The 14,428-nt window shown below is 40.0% G+C and overlaps 1 protein-coding gene across 3 annotated transcripts in view; it reads right to left on the reverse strand.

Moving 5' to 3' along the window:
- ctnnbl1 (catenin, beta like 1) overlaps positions 1-14,428 on the reverse strand; it is a 96,237-nt gene that overhangs the window by 13,116 nt on the left and 68,693 nt on the right. For 2 of the 3 annotated variants that reach the window (XM_073938194.1, NM_200866.1), the window contains exons 14-15: positions 476-613; positions 324-396 (exon numbers count right to left, since the gene is read on the reverse strand). In XM_073938194.1, coding sequence (XP_073794295.1) covers positions 324-396; positions 476-613 — 211 coding nt within the window. Of the gene's footprint in view, positions 1-92; positions 397-475; positions 614-14,428 lie in introns of all 3 variants that reach the window. The other variant, XR_012398275.1, reaches the window with a different exon arrangement.

Genomic DNA, 14,428 nt, shown 5'->3' on the forward strand with positions numbered 1-14,428 from the left:
TTATTGTTTTGTGATGGTGCTGTGAAATTGCTGTTATGTTTGCTTGTGTTTTGGTGCATGTTCTAGTTAGTATAAGGTAATAACACCGAGACAAGTTTGTTAACATATATACATGATGCACATTATTTGGTGTTATGTTTTTACAAAAACTTCTATAAATAAAGTAAAAGAAAATAAATAATTTAAAGAAATAAATAAACCTCGACTTGACTCATTTGACTTGTAAGCCTTGCTTTACTCGCAAATGTTTCCTGCAGCATTCTGGTTTCGTGCACAACTCTAATTCGCATATTTAGATGGAAACACATCATGGATGTTCTCACCTCTCATTATATGCCGGACTACTTTGACGGATCCCCCTCTGAGATTGAGGATCTGATGGACTCTCTGCTGTAACTGCAGATAAAACACACGGTTCAGTATAAAAGTGTTGGCCTTCAGCTGAGTGAAATGAAGCAGGTGGCCAGTACTCTACCTGAGGAACTCCAGCGGCACAGATCTCCACCATTATATAACAGAGCAGCTGAAGAACGAAGAGTCCAGCGTCCAGACGCCGCAGGTAAAACTCATCATCCATCGCATCATCCAGGATCTCACCGCGACGCACCATATCCTGAGGTACAGAGAGCATATTTAAAGTCCACATGAATTCAAAACTAACCATATTGATTTCGTTAGCTCACATTGCTAGTTTTGTGGTGAATAATTCATCTGTGCATGTCATTAAAATAAACAAAAAAACAGTTTGACCTTGTAATCTAGAATCTTAATCTGAAAATGCACTTCCTGTTTGTTTTCAGTTCCAATTCTGTGTGAGATGTTGGGCGTGGCTAACATACATAACAACGCCCCCTCCAGCTGTTAGTTTTAAGACAAACAGTAATAGTGAGCATGAGGAGTCTGTTAGGTTGTAATAACTCTACCCAAGCCCTTTCCCCCATCTTTCTAAATAAAACGCCTAGTTTACTCCATCCAATCAGCTCGCAGTACTAAAAACTAAAAAATATAATAAAAAATGTTCACAGCTTCCAGTTCATGTGGACTTTTAGAAATAAATGATGACAGTATTATTTTCTAACTGATTATATCCATTATTGACATACCTGCCAACATTTGTCTCTAAAAATCAGGGAGACAAGGGGGGGGGGGGAGGTGTCTGATAGAACCAGACTATGTACCAGGCAGCGGCTGCGATCGGGTGTTACAGACGGTACCAAAAGGCCCTGAGGTGGGGGACGCTGCAGTTCAGGGTAAAATATGGGAGTTTTCCTGAGAGAAATAACAAAACGGGAGGGTGGCGGGAGATGGATCTGAAATCAGGAGACTCCCGGGAAAAACGTGAGCATTGGCTGGTATAATTATTGATTTACATAGTGATTTTCTTTTTCTTTTTTAATTTAAGCTGTTGTACAACTATTATGGTCACTTTATTTTGTAAGCCGAGAAAATATTATACACTATTCCTTCTATGCTAATGAAGGACTACAGTGACATTCCAAGCATGGGTGGGTCCTCCTGGTGAGGCAGAGTTCCTCACAGCTCCGATACACATCTCTGTGCTGATACACAACCATGTGCTTTTCACCATACACAATTGCTCTACCCGTGATCTTCCTTCATATAACTGTGTCATGTTTGGTGTCATTCGACAGTTTATGACTTCAGCGTTGTAGTGATGAAATCAACAGAGACATTGATTGATTGTATTTCAATGTACAATATATTTACTATTGTTGAGTCATGATCTGATGAGAGTATGTTAATGTTCTTCTCCCCCAGTTTATTTCCTCAACTTTGCTCTCATGTTCAGCTGGTTTTGGGGGTTGGTTTTCACTCTTGTTTGACAATGCTTTGCTCAGGGTATAATAAGGAAAGGTACCTGTTGATCTGGGAGAATGGCTTTTACTCTGCATCTCCCGCACACTGGTGCGTAGCCTCATATGCTAACAAAGGCAGTTTCACTGGCTGTTTCTCAATATGTGTTCTTGTCTGTACTTGCGTTCTCGTGTCCTCGTGAAACGTCATCAACCGTCGCCAAAGTACTGTTCCAATTCAAAGTTCACATCTTTCCAAGTACACATGAAATTCCCGGATGTGTACTTGCTCTGGCCTTTGGCCAAGGATGCATCGAGAGGTGACTTGTGCGAACTTGCGAAGCTCAGGTATCCCAGAATGCATTGCAGCGTAACCAGCAAGCGCTAATGGCGGAGGAGAAAACCCGCACGGTTTTAAAAATGCTCTTTTACTGTGTCACAAAATAAAGTTTTAACAGTTTTTCAGGCGAGAATGTAGTTGTTTTAAACTCGAATCGGCAGTTTATTCACAACGATAGCGCTTCTTTAACCATGTGGCTCAGCTTATGCGGACTCTGACTCCCAGCCTGCCAGCGGGAGCTCCGTCATCAGCTCCCCCCCAGAGCAGCTTTACTTAGGCCAGGCCATCCCGGACGTACCGCTGGATCTCATCTCTCCATTGTAGTTAAAACAGGATATTTAATACATCTTGGGAATATCTAACGGACAGTTTTTGGTCTTATAAATCTATTATTTGTTCTCAGCTGTATTATTTTGGCATTGTTATTGTTACCTTTTATAATTGTCTTTATTTATGTTACGGTGTTGTACACTGTTTGTCTTTGATTACCAAATTGCTTGACGTAATCTTTATTTCTTATTGTGTGTATAATTACCATTGTAGTTTAATAAATCTGATAATCAAAGACAGGTGTCTGTGTATAATAACTCATTTTAATTCACATTTATATGAATGTGTACATTTTCTTAAATCAAAAATGTAATTTATAATATTAATATAATATTAATTAAATAATTTTATTGTTAATGTACAGTGAAACTGATGAATCCATGGTGAGGTAAGTGACGTTAAGGTAAAGATAAAGTACACTGCTGTTCCATTTGAAAAAGTACCCGACTTGTGTCCTTGCGTCCTCGAGAGTTCGTTCTTCCAAGTGTGAACTTGGCAAGTCTGAACTTCCAAGGACACAAGTCCGAACTTTGCGTACTTGATATTGAGAAACAGCCACTGTCTTTGTTGCTCAGCAGTGCACATATTACAGCTAATTTCTTTATACATTATGTTAGTTTGTTTCATTCTACTGTCTAAATATTTAAACATGTAATGTAATAAACAACTTTGCCTGCTTTAAGACAGAGATTCTCTTTATCAATGATAATAACAACTTTAATGGAGTCAGATTAATTACAATGGAGTCAGATAAACAATGGATTTAAACACGCCATCCTTCAACTGCTTTCCGTTTCCGATTAATGGTTCAGAATAGCAGCGTAAGCTTCAAGCCTTACAATTTAAAGGTAGATTGTTTGCATTTAACAAACCATTAACTGGTCAGAAATATATTCTTGTAGGATTGTCACGATACTGGAATTGGGTACCAATCAATACTGACATTTTTAAAAAGTTAGGTTTTTAAAATGTCTAGACAAATGTCTGGACAAAGAGCGATCATGCACCCACAGTCCTGCTGCTTTCAAGAGGTCAAGATAAAAAACAAATACACATATTCTTTTGTAAACAGCAGCGGTCACTGCTTTCATATTAATTACTCTTACAAGACTAATATTTGACTAGATATTCTTCTAGACACTTCTATACAGCTTAAAGTGACATTTAAAGGCTTAACTAGGTTAATTAGGGTAAAGTTGGTGTAATTAGGCAAGTCATTGTATAACAGTGATTTGTTCTGGAGACAATCACAAACTAATATAAAACTACAGCTTAAGGGGGCTAATAATTTTGCCCTTAAAATGGTGTTTAAAAAAAATTTAACTACATTTATTCTAGCCGAAATAAAACAAATAAGACTTTCTCTAGAACAAACAATATTATGGGAAATACTGTGAAAATTTCCTGAATCTGTTCAACATCACTTGGGAACGATTTTAAAAACTGGAAACAATTCACAGGAGGGCCTAAATAAATGCATGCTGATTCCCAAATAAAAGCCCATGCAGTGATGTAAACAGTTCAGCATCTCCAGCATGCTCAGGCTCTGGATAATAACACTGGATTCTCAGATCGATTTTAAAAGTCTGCATTTCCACCGATTTGTCCCGAGCACCTGCAGTCGAAATCTAAAGGGACGAAGACGTGTGGCATTTGTTGAGCAGCATAATTGCGGCGATTGACACTGGCCGCTCTCCGGGGGATTGAAATCTTTCGGAGCATAAAAGCGCTGGCATGCGCGCGTGTGAAAAGCCTGGCCAACACAAAAGAAAGAGAGCTGCAGAAACGCCAGCGAGCGGTCACGGCTTGCTGAAGAAACATTAGCTCAGATCGCCAGCACGGTCACGTTTACATCAGGACAAAAAAAAAAAGCATTCAGATGTGCTGCAACCAAACCCAAAAACAAAATCTGCATCCACATCTCAGGCAATGAGGACAGGAGGTGATTTTCAACATTAAAAGGGGATTTTTGATTTTTTTGGAGCAGGATGAAGGTCAAGTTCACCTCTCAGACCTTCATCTCAAAGGTGTTTCCTTTTTTAAACCGATCATCATTTTGCTATTAGAGCTGTAAGCTTTCCTGTGCGGAGACTGCAAGGTCATGGGTTTGACTCCTGAATATACTGCATGCACTCAATGCAACATCAATGCACAGGATGAAAACATTATATGCAGTACGATTAGGATCCCGCTAAGATCGACGTCCTTATATGTTTTTATTATTAATTATGTGTATATGTCTGTTTAAACACACACCCCAAAGCCAGACTTTCTCTCCGCTTCAAATCGTGTGTACAGAATCCGTTTGGGAAACAGCATCTGTTTATCACTATGCAGCTCGTCAGCTGACAGTCATGCAACATTATATGACTGTTTTGAGGATTGTATAGGATGGGCGACGGCACCTGTAATCAATAGGAAATGGAATCGCGCCGTTTTTAATATTTATTTATAAGAGTTTTCATTCCTAAACAAAGCGAAAGCACAGAAGACTCATGTTTTAAAGCAAGGGGCGACCCCTGGTGGTTCGGCGGTATGGGTTGCGTATAGGGACGCTCGGCTGTTCAGAGTGTTACGCAAGAGCGTATTGGGTTGTTTCTGTGCTGCTGTGTGTCTCTCTCTTTTTCCCTCTCTCGTCCTGTCCCGTTCCTGTTTCCAGGTTACCCCGCCCTAATTGGACGTGCTGCGTGCGTGCGCTGTGGTTGGTGCTGGGAGAAGTCAGCATCTTTTGAAAAGGAACCGACGGAGTCAGATCGCTGGGGGGGAGAGACGGAGAGTTTTTCTAAGAGTGTGGCGTTCGTGTGGAAAACATATCATAGTGCTTCTGTTTGTTTATAAATTGTGAACATTAAGGTGTTCTCTCCATTTTTCCTCTCCCCTTCAATTTTTTTGTGATTGTCAAATACCGTTTGATAAACCTGTGAGCTGAGCGCCGTAGGGGCTGAGCGCCATTTACTTTGACACTGATTTTCTCCTGTTTTTTTCTTTTAGTTAAGGAGTAAGGGCAGTGTTTGTAATTTATTTTCTTCATTTATTTTTGATTCAGTAGGTAAGTTATCTTCGGGGTGGAGTTAGTAAATGTTTTGTTAGTTATTTTGGCCTTGCTCAGCCCTGAAGCTTTTTTTTTGCGCTCATTTATTTGTTTATTGTAAATACAAACCTTTTCCACCTTCTCACAATTAAAGAACCTTAAAGGTCATTTAAAAATCAAACCTGCTAACCGTTTATTTATTTTCTCTATAATTTTTATGTTTGACTTCAGCCCTAGACATTTTTGAGGTCGTAACAAGAGAAAGACTGAAAATACGGGAGAAATACGGGAAAATACCTTTACGGGATGATAGCGGGATAGAACAGTAAAATACGGGAGAATCTTGGGAAAAACAGGAGAGTTAACAGGTATGCTATAACCTGCCTAGTAAACCTGCCTTTAAATGTCACTTTAAACTATCTGGCTTTTATATGCAATATGCTCCGTGTGTAAGAGAGGCATTTGCACACTTATCTTGATATGATTGAGAAAATCTAAATAAGCATTCAGCTGTCACAGTAAGTGTATTTCTGCACACACTATAATCTGCTGTTTTACGTCAGTGAACTCCATATTAAAGACAGAAACTGTTTAACACAGGCCTATCTATAGACCTTTTCTGGAACGCAAAATTACCCATTATGCTTTGCGTGTATGCGCAAGGAGAATGCGAAGAACTTCCGGTCGGCAGCTGATGCGTGTAAACAGTCACATTTGGACAGCTTTGCGTGATAGTTTTAATCTATTTTACCTGCTTTTATCCTCTTTGAACTAATACTGTTGTCCATCAGCAGCATCTCCTGGACTGATCATTTAAAGAAATGCGATCTAATAGGATGGAAAACAGCTGCTGTGAGGCGTTTTCCCCTCGTTGTCAGACGGCATCTTCTGCAGTTTAAATGAAGCCTCGTCATCGCTAAAGTCAACATTTTCTCTTTATTTCAAATATATAACCAGCCCAAACTAATGTCATTCAGCAAAATGTTTGAAACACACACGCAGCCTGTACTGTGCCACTGACACACTGATTTAATAACTGTGACAAAGTGAAAATATAGGCTAGTGTCATCTCGAATAACAGAAAAACACAAACCGTGGTGAATACAACACACGAAATAAAACACAAACGGCTCGCCATTAGAATGAACAGCAAATCAGCAGCAGAGGATCAATAACAGACTTTTATTGCTCATTTTTGTAAATTGCACAACTTTCATACCTGTTAAGTTTCATGCCAGTACTCTGGTTTGCTCTCTCTCTCTCTGTGTGTGTGTGTGTGTGTGTGTGTGTGTTAAGGCTGATGCTACGGCGCTGACGCATAGCCCTTCGCCATGGCCGTCGCTGACGTGCACCTCTCAAAAAAATGTAACTACACGTCGCAACGACGCGTAGCGTAAGCTCTGTGATTGGTCGGCTTGGAAGCGCTGACGAGTCTGGGCGGGACCGAGAGCCGCGCGAATGGCACGACCGATTGTTAACCTCATAGTTGAAGTTGTTGCACGTCCGCCGGTTCCTGCCTCAAAATGAGCGACTTTGAGCCACTTGTACATCCCGGAAGTGTTCAGGAAAAGCAAAAAAGCAGAGAAGAAACTCGACACAGAGGAAGTGTTAATGCAGACCGACAGAGACAGCGCGCAGAAGTATAAATGCACAGCCACGCGCGTTGCATGCGCCGGGGGTTACGCCGGTCACCTGACGCAGAAGTATAAATCAGGCTTTAAAGAGCCGCTGAGCTAACAGCTGACAGGCCGGCAACACACACACACACTGTATTTCTGACGGCAGACCCGTGAACTAGGAGAACGTTTTTCTCCTATTTCTGACGCGCTTGAACCACATGTGACAGATTATAGCGGCTTTAACAGACACATTTCTAAGTTGTGTGTCACAAAAACACTCTGTCATCCATTAAAAATGTTATTGAAACCCATTTTCGGAGCGCAAATTACCAGTTGTACACGCTGTAAACGGAAGTTTCTAGCATTTTACCGGAAGACGCTGGTCGCTATGATGCCCTCCATGCAGCAGCCATGAAAAAGGTCTATAGGGTTATTGCTGCCAACTGATGATCAACAGTATAAATGACACATTTTGCCTCTTCCCAAGACTGAAAAGCAAGAATTAAGAATGCGTGATTATAAGCCATCACAGCTTTGCAATCAAATATTGTGCTTATAATGGAAGTCAATGGAGCCAAAACAGCACCAACATAACCAAAGGGGAGTCAATCTGAACAATACACAAGGATCAATAAAACCAGTATTAATAGTGAGATTGATACTTAAAGGGCCATGAAAGCCCCTCGTTTCAGCAGGGTGTTTTCACACCTCTACTTTGGAAAAAGTCAGAAAAGTGGGCGTGTCCAGCTCTGTTTAGGGGGGAGTGTCGGAGGAAGAAAAGCGGCTTGGTGTGGGAGTGTCTATTTGGGCGCGCTGAATTTCAGAGTCAAAACACACAACCCACAGCGGACAATGTGACTGTGTTTACATGGACATCTGTAGTCGAATTATTTGCCAAGTTATTAAATGGTGGACTTTAACTGCAGTTTGGCTCTTTCATTCAGGGAATTTATTAATGTCCCTCCCGACAAACGTGATATTTGATTCGGGGATCTGCTCTAAGCGTGTATTTTTCATGCAATGTTTGATATCGCACGGCGAATGAGAGAAAAAAAACCTCAGCATTTCCCGGAAACTTAGATGCACACGGCAGGTAGCGTCAGAAAGCCGCGTGTGTTATTCCGGTCACAAAATCCAACACGAGGTTATAGTTTGGTTGTAACTGTTAGTGCTAACTTGTTTACACTGGTGCAATAGTTTGTTTGATACGAATAAAATACGAACTGAATAAACAAAGAGCACTGGTCACTCACTTACCAAATCTGTAGAGACAGGACAATCACCAGCAACTAGAGCCGCGTCTTTATTAAGAGGAGACTACAAGCGAATCCGGATCTCAGCGTTTGCAGATGAGAACAGCTCTCAGGTAAACAATAATCCTCCTTAGACACGTAAGTTATTGTTGTCGAGCGTCGTGTACACTGTTAATCCACACGTGACTCCAGCTGAGCTCTCACAGAGAGAAAATGAAAACAAAACTTCACTGCAGCAAACTATAAAAGCAACACTTCACGCTTGTTTTGCCAACACAACGTGGCGTCTCTGTCGTCTAAACACTGTGACAGTAATGAATATTAATGAAGTTGCACAATAGAGCGCGCTGATTGGTTTGAACCAAGCCTTACTCATGCATTAATGCAGCACACTGTAAGACGTAATAAGACACACTCTGGCTCAGACGTCCAGTCTGCACGCTGGAATACACGCTATTATGTCATGACCGTGACGCAGCTTCAAAAATTAGTTTCAAACAGGAAGTACGAATTTGCTTGAAATAACGCAAAAACAACCAATTTACACTTTTTAGTGAAATATAGGTGTCCTAATAGTGTTTTTAGCAGTGTGGGACACATATACGACTGTCAACAGCTCAAAACATGTGTTCTGGTGTTTCATGACCCTTTAAACTACAGTGTTATTGAATCATTTCATATATTTTAAGAACGAATATAACATTGATTTGAACGTCGACACTCCAACATGGCGTTCATTATGGCTGTGCGCTGTATTTCAGTCTCGTGCATGTGTTATTGGAGGCTCGTTACAGTGGTACAGCCTTCGGCAACTCAATTACATCACTGCAAATAACAAGCGGCATCACCTCGGGGGAAAGAACGGAGTGATTTTTAGTCACTTCCTGTTGGAGAACCGCAGGCTGGCACAGGTGTTAATATGACAGGCAGAACAAAGCGGCGCCGGGACCTGTGATTGAGTCTCACGGGACGCGCGCAGACTAAATTAATCCCAGCACACCCTGCCAGCACTTCCTCCGCCGATGCTTTTGAGATTTCCATGACTCTGCGGCAAACAAAAAAAGCAGATCTAAAAGGCGGAGGGTTTTTTATGGGGGTCCGTGTTTAGGAAATGCAATTCGCTGAGAATTTGTAGCTGTCATTAGGCAGTAAAAGCAGGCGAGACAGGTTCACATGCGCTGACAGCACTCCGAGGCGTTTTTAAACAAGGGCTCCGCTACGGGTGATATACTTTTATAGCAGCCCGAGGAAGCGGAGCGAACGCGGATCCATCTGGAGGGAGAGAGAGGAAACAAGAGCAGACATTTCCACACTCATATTCCTGTCACTGCTTCTGAAAGACGATTTATAGAGCTCTGAGGAAGATGCAGAGGAGGGAGAGAGAGAGAGAGAGAGATCAGGTGGATGGCAAACACACACACACACATTTATATAGTCACACTCAGACCCACTCGGACACACACTTTCATATAGACATGCACAAACGTGCACACACACACACACACATACGGTAGGTATACACGTGTAAAAACACATCCTTTTATAGACATGCATACAGACAGACACATATACAATCACCGGCCACTTTATTAGGTACACCTGTTTAACTGCTCGTTAACACAAATTTCTAATCAGCCAATCACATGGCAGCAACTCAATGAATTTAGGAATGTAGACATGGTCAAGATGATCTGCTGCAGATCAAAGTGAGCATTAGAATGGGAAAGAAAGGGGATTTAAGTGACTTTGAATGTAGCATGGTTGTTGGTGCCAGACGGGTATTTCAGAAACTGCTGATCTACTGGGATTTTCACAAACAACCATCTCTAGGGTTTACAGAGAATGGTCTGAGAAGAGAAAATATCCAGTGAGCTGCAGTTCTTGGGGGCACAAATGCCTTGTTGATGCCAGAGGTCAGAGGAGAATGGCCAGACTGGTTCCAGCTGATAGAAAGGCAACAGTAACTCAAATAAGCACTGGTTACAACCGAGCTCTGCAGAAGAGCATCTCTGAACACACAACACATCCAACCTTGAGGCGGATGGGCTACAGCAGCAGAAGACCACACCGGGTGCCGCTCCTGTCAGCTAAGAACAGGAAACTGAGGCTACAATTCACACAGACTCACCAAAACTGGACAATAGAAGATTGGAGAAACGTTGACTGCTCTGATGAGTCTCCATTTCTGCTGACACATTCGGATGGTCGGGTCAGAATTTGGCAACAACAACATGAAAGCATGGATCATCCTGCCTTGTATCAGCGGTTCAGGCTGGTGCTGGTGGTGTAATGGTGTGGGGGAGATTTTCTTGGCACACTTTGGGTTCATTAGTACCAATTGAGCATCGTGTCAACGCCACAGCCTACCTGAGTATTGCTGCTAACCATGTCCACAGTGTCTCCATCTTCTGATGGCTTCTTCCAGCAGGATAACGCAGCATGTCATAAAGCCTGAATCATCTCAGACTGGTTTCTTGAACATGACAATGAGTTCACTGTACTCAAATGGCCTCCACAGTCACCAGAGCTCAATCCAATAGTGCGCCTTTGGGATATGGTGGAACGGGAGATTCCCATCCTTGATGTGCAGCTGACAAATCTGCAGCAACTGTGTGATGCTATCATGTCAATATGGAGCAAAATCTCTAAGCAATGTTTCCAGTATCTTGTTGAATCTACGCCACGAAGGATTAAGGCAGTTCTAAAGTCCGACCCGGTATCAGTATGGTGTACCTAATAAAGTGGCCAGTTAGTGTATACACACGTGCATATAGACGAAGCACCCAAAAAAGAGAAATAAACACTCAAATACATGTATTCATATAAACATAGACACAAACTCACACACACATAAATACAGCCAAACATATGCAAATAGACACACACACACACGCAGTACATATAGATACACATGCACACATGCAAACACACAAAAACCCACAGACATAGACAATCAAAAACATGCATATAGACTGGCACGCTCAGAAACACACTGACACACACACACACACACACACACACACACACACACACACACACATGCAGTACATATAGATACACATGCACACATGCAAACACACAAAAACCCACAGACATAGACAATCAAAAACATGCATATAGACTGGCACGCTCAGAAACACACTGACACACACACACACACACACACACACACACACACACACACACACACACAAAATATGCACACACAAAAAAAGCTCTAAAAATGGTGATCAGCACTTCTAAGAATGAACTAAAATAGAGAAATTTTAATCTTAAAAACGCCAAACCTTTGAACGACAACATAGAAAATGTGTTTAGAAGAAGCATACAGATATTTCACAGCCAGTCAATCCTGACACATCCCTGAAAACATCTTAAACACACACACACACATATAAGGATGGATGAGAGACAGCCTGCAGGAGTTCACATCAGTGCCCAGATCACATCCACAACACACACGCCAATATCCCTCCGGCACACACATTTCTCACAAGCGCACACACACTATAATCATACATGTGCACACACAGACACACAACACCACTGCCTAGCCAACAAACACAACACGCTGCACACACAGACAGACAGACACACACCACAACTGCCTAGACAACAAACACAACACGCTGCGCGCGCACACACACACGCACGCACGCACGCACACACACAAATGTTGGCTAATGCAATACTGTAACACAATATGGAATAACCATCCCAACCTGCCAATTATCATCAATTAACATCTGCCTTTCATCATGTTCATTAATGCTGGCGGAGATCCCGCATCTTATATAACAGAGTTACGCTTCTGATTGGACGAGGCATGATGGGAGAGGCGCTAAAAAGCTTTGAAACACACACCTGCGAGTTCAGTTGTGTGTTAATGAGTCCTCATATAATGAGTCGTGCCAACATCTGCATTCACACTCAACAGAATAACCAAGATACATTCAATTAACAGGCAGTAATTAACAGTGGGAATACTGTCAGTGCACACCAATTAAATTAATACAAACTATTACAATTAAATATTACAATGTTGAAAAAAAAAAAAAAAAAAAAAAAAAAAAAAAAAAAATATATATATATATATATATATATATATATATATATATATATATATATATATATATATATATATATATATATATATGTGTGTAATTAAAAATACGTGGCTCAGCACTGTCACCTCACAGCAAGAAGGTCACAGATTTGAGTCCAGGCTGGGTCATTTGGCATTTCTTTGTGGAGTTAGCATGTTCTCCCCGTGTTGACGTGGGGCCCCCCCCCCACAGTCCACGCACATGCGCTATGGGTGATTGTAGTGTATGATTGTGTGTGTGTTGAGTTTGGATGGATGTTTCCCAGTACTGGGTTGCAGCTGGAAGGGAATCCACTGTGTAAAACATATGCTGGAATAGTCGGAGGTTCATTTCACTGTAGTGACACCTGACAAATAAGAGACTAAGCCGAAGGAAAATGAATGAATGAATAAATATGAAAAATATTAATATTGATAGTAATGGGAATAATGTGAGTAATATCTGTTTTTTTTTAAATAATTATCACAATTACACAATCTTGGTTTAGTTTAATGGTAATAATATTAATGCTATGAATGAAATCATCTGCTAAATAATAATAATATTAAACTATTAATGTAATATAATCATATTTTCATAGTATGCATTTTAGCATCCTTAAGCAAAACAATAAATACTTTGAATAATTTAGTGATATCATTTTAAAAGTGATATAAAATACAATCAAAGTAACTTATTATAATATTTATTAACCACAATACATAAAAATTACTACTACTACTGCTTATAATAATAATATGACTACTAATATAATGATTAATAATAATAATAATAACAATAATAATAAACTCTGAAAACTGGACTGACACAGTTTTAGTTTACTAGAACTTCTATGTTAAGCTGCTTTGACACAGTCTACATTGTAATAGCATTACAGAAATAAGGATGAAATAAATTGAACTAATACTACTACTAATATTATGACTACTATTATTATGATGATTAATAATAATAATAATAATAATAATAATAATAATAATAATAATAATAATAATAATAATAATAATAATAAAAGTTTTAACAGATATGAATTACAACAACTGTATTAAATATTTTTTAGGAATATTATCATATTTGGAATTATGGAAATACTTAGCATTAACATGGTCAATAATAATATTAATAAATCAAATTGAAACGACTAATAGAGTAATTATTTAAAACATATGTAATATCATATATCATATGCACACACAGACAAATATTACTATTATTGTAAAAAAAATAACAATAAGAAAAATAAGAAAATATCTATTAAAATACATTTAATTAAAAAGAACTTGTCATGACAAGATTATGCGAACGCTTTGCATTAACATGGTCAATAATAAAACAGATTTAAGAAACTGATTAGTCTTACAAAAGTTATAAGCAGCAATAACTCCATCCTAATGTTTATGCCTATTTAGGGTGCTTTCACATCTGTGGTTTAGTTCATTTGGTCCGGACCAAGAGCAATAAATGACACATAGTAGTATTTTTCTGCCGTCTTTGGGTCGTTTTCACACCACACTGATTGCTTTGGATCGAACCAGTTGAAAAGAACCAAAATGCAGTCATGTGACAAAATCCACATATCTCATTGGCCAGATGTTGTTGAACGTATTTCCTAAACAGCATTTCGATTGGTTAGAATTAATGTGCGGTAAGAAAACAAACCGGCAGACACAAAATGTCACTTTTGACTATGGAGGGACGACTGCGCTGGCTGATTGTATCTCTGGTCATGGTATACTATATGGTTTGTATACATCACTTTACATAAACTATACATAGAGAATGAAGCGCGGCTGCGGCTGGAAAACAGTGTTTTAATGCATTGCAGATGGCGAAGATGCATCGCACGTCACTTTAGGAGGAGGTGTGAATTAATTTAGCTAAACTGCGACTTGGCCATCATCTGGAAATATTACCAACGATCCATCAGGTTCTCTT

The sequence above is a fragment of the Danio rerio genome, chromosome 23 (assembly GCF_049306965.1).
Source record: "Danio rerio strain Tuebingen ecotype United States chromosome 23, GRCz12tu, whole genome shotgun sequence".
Taxonomy (NCBI): Eukaryota; Metazoa; Chordata; class Actinopteri; order Cypriniformes; family Danionidae; genus Danio; species Danio rerio.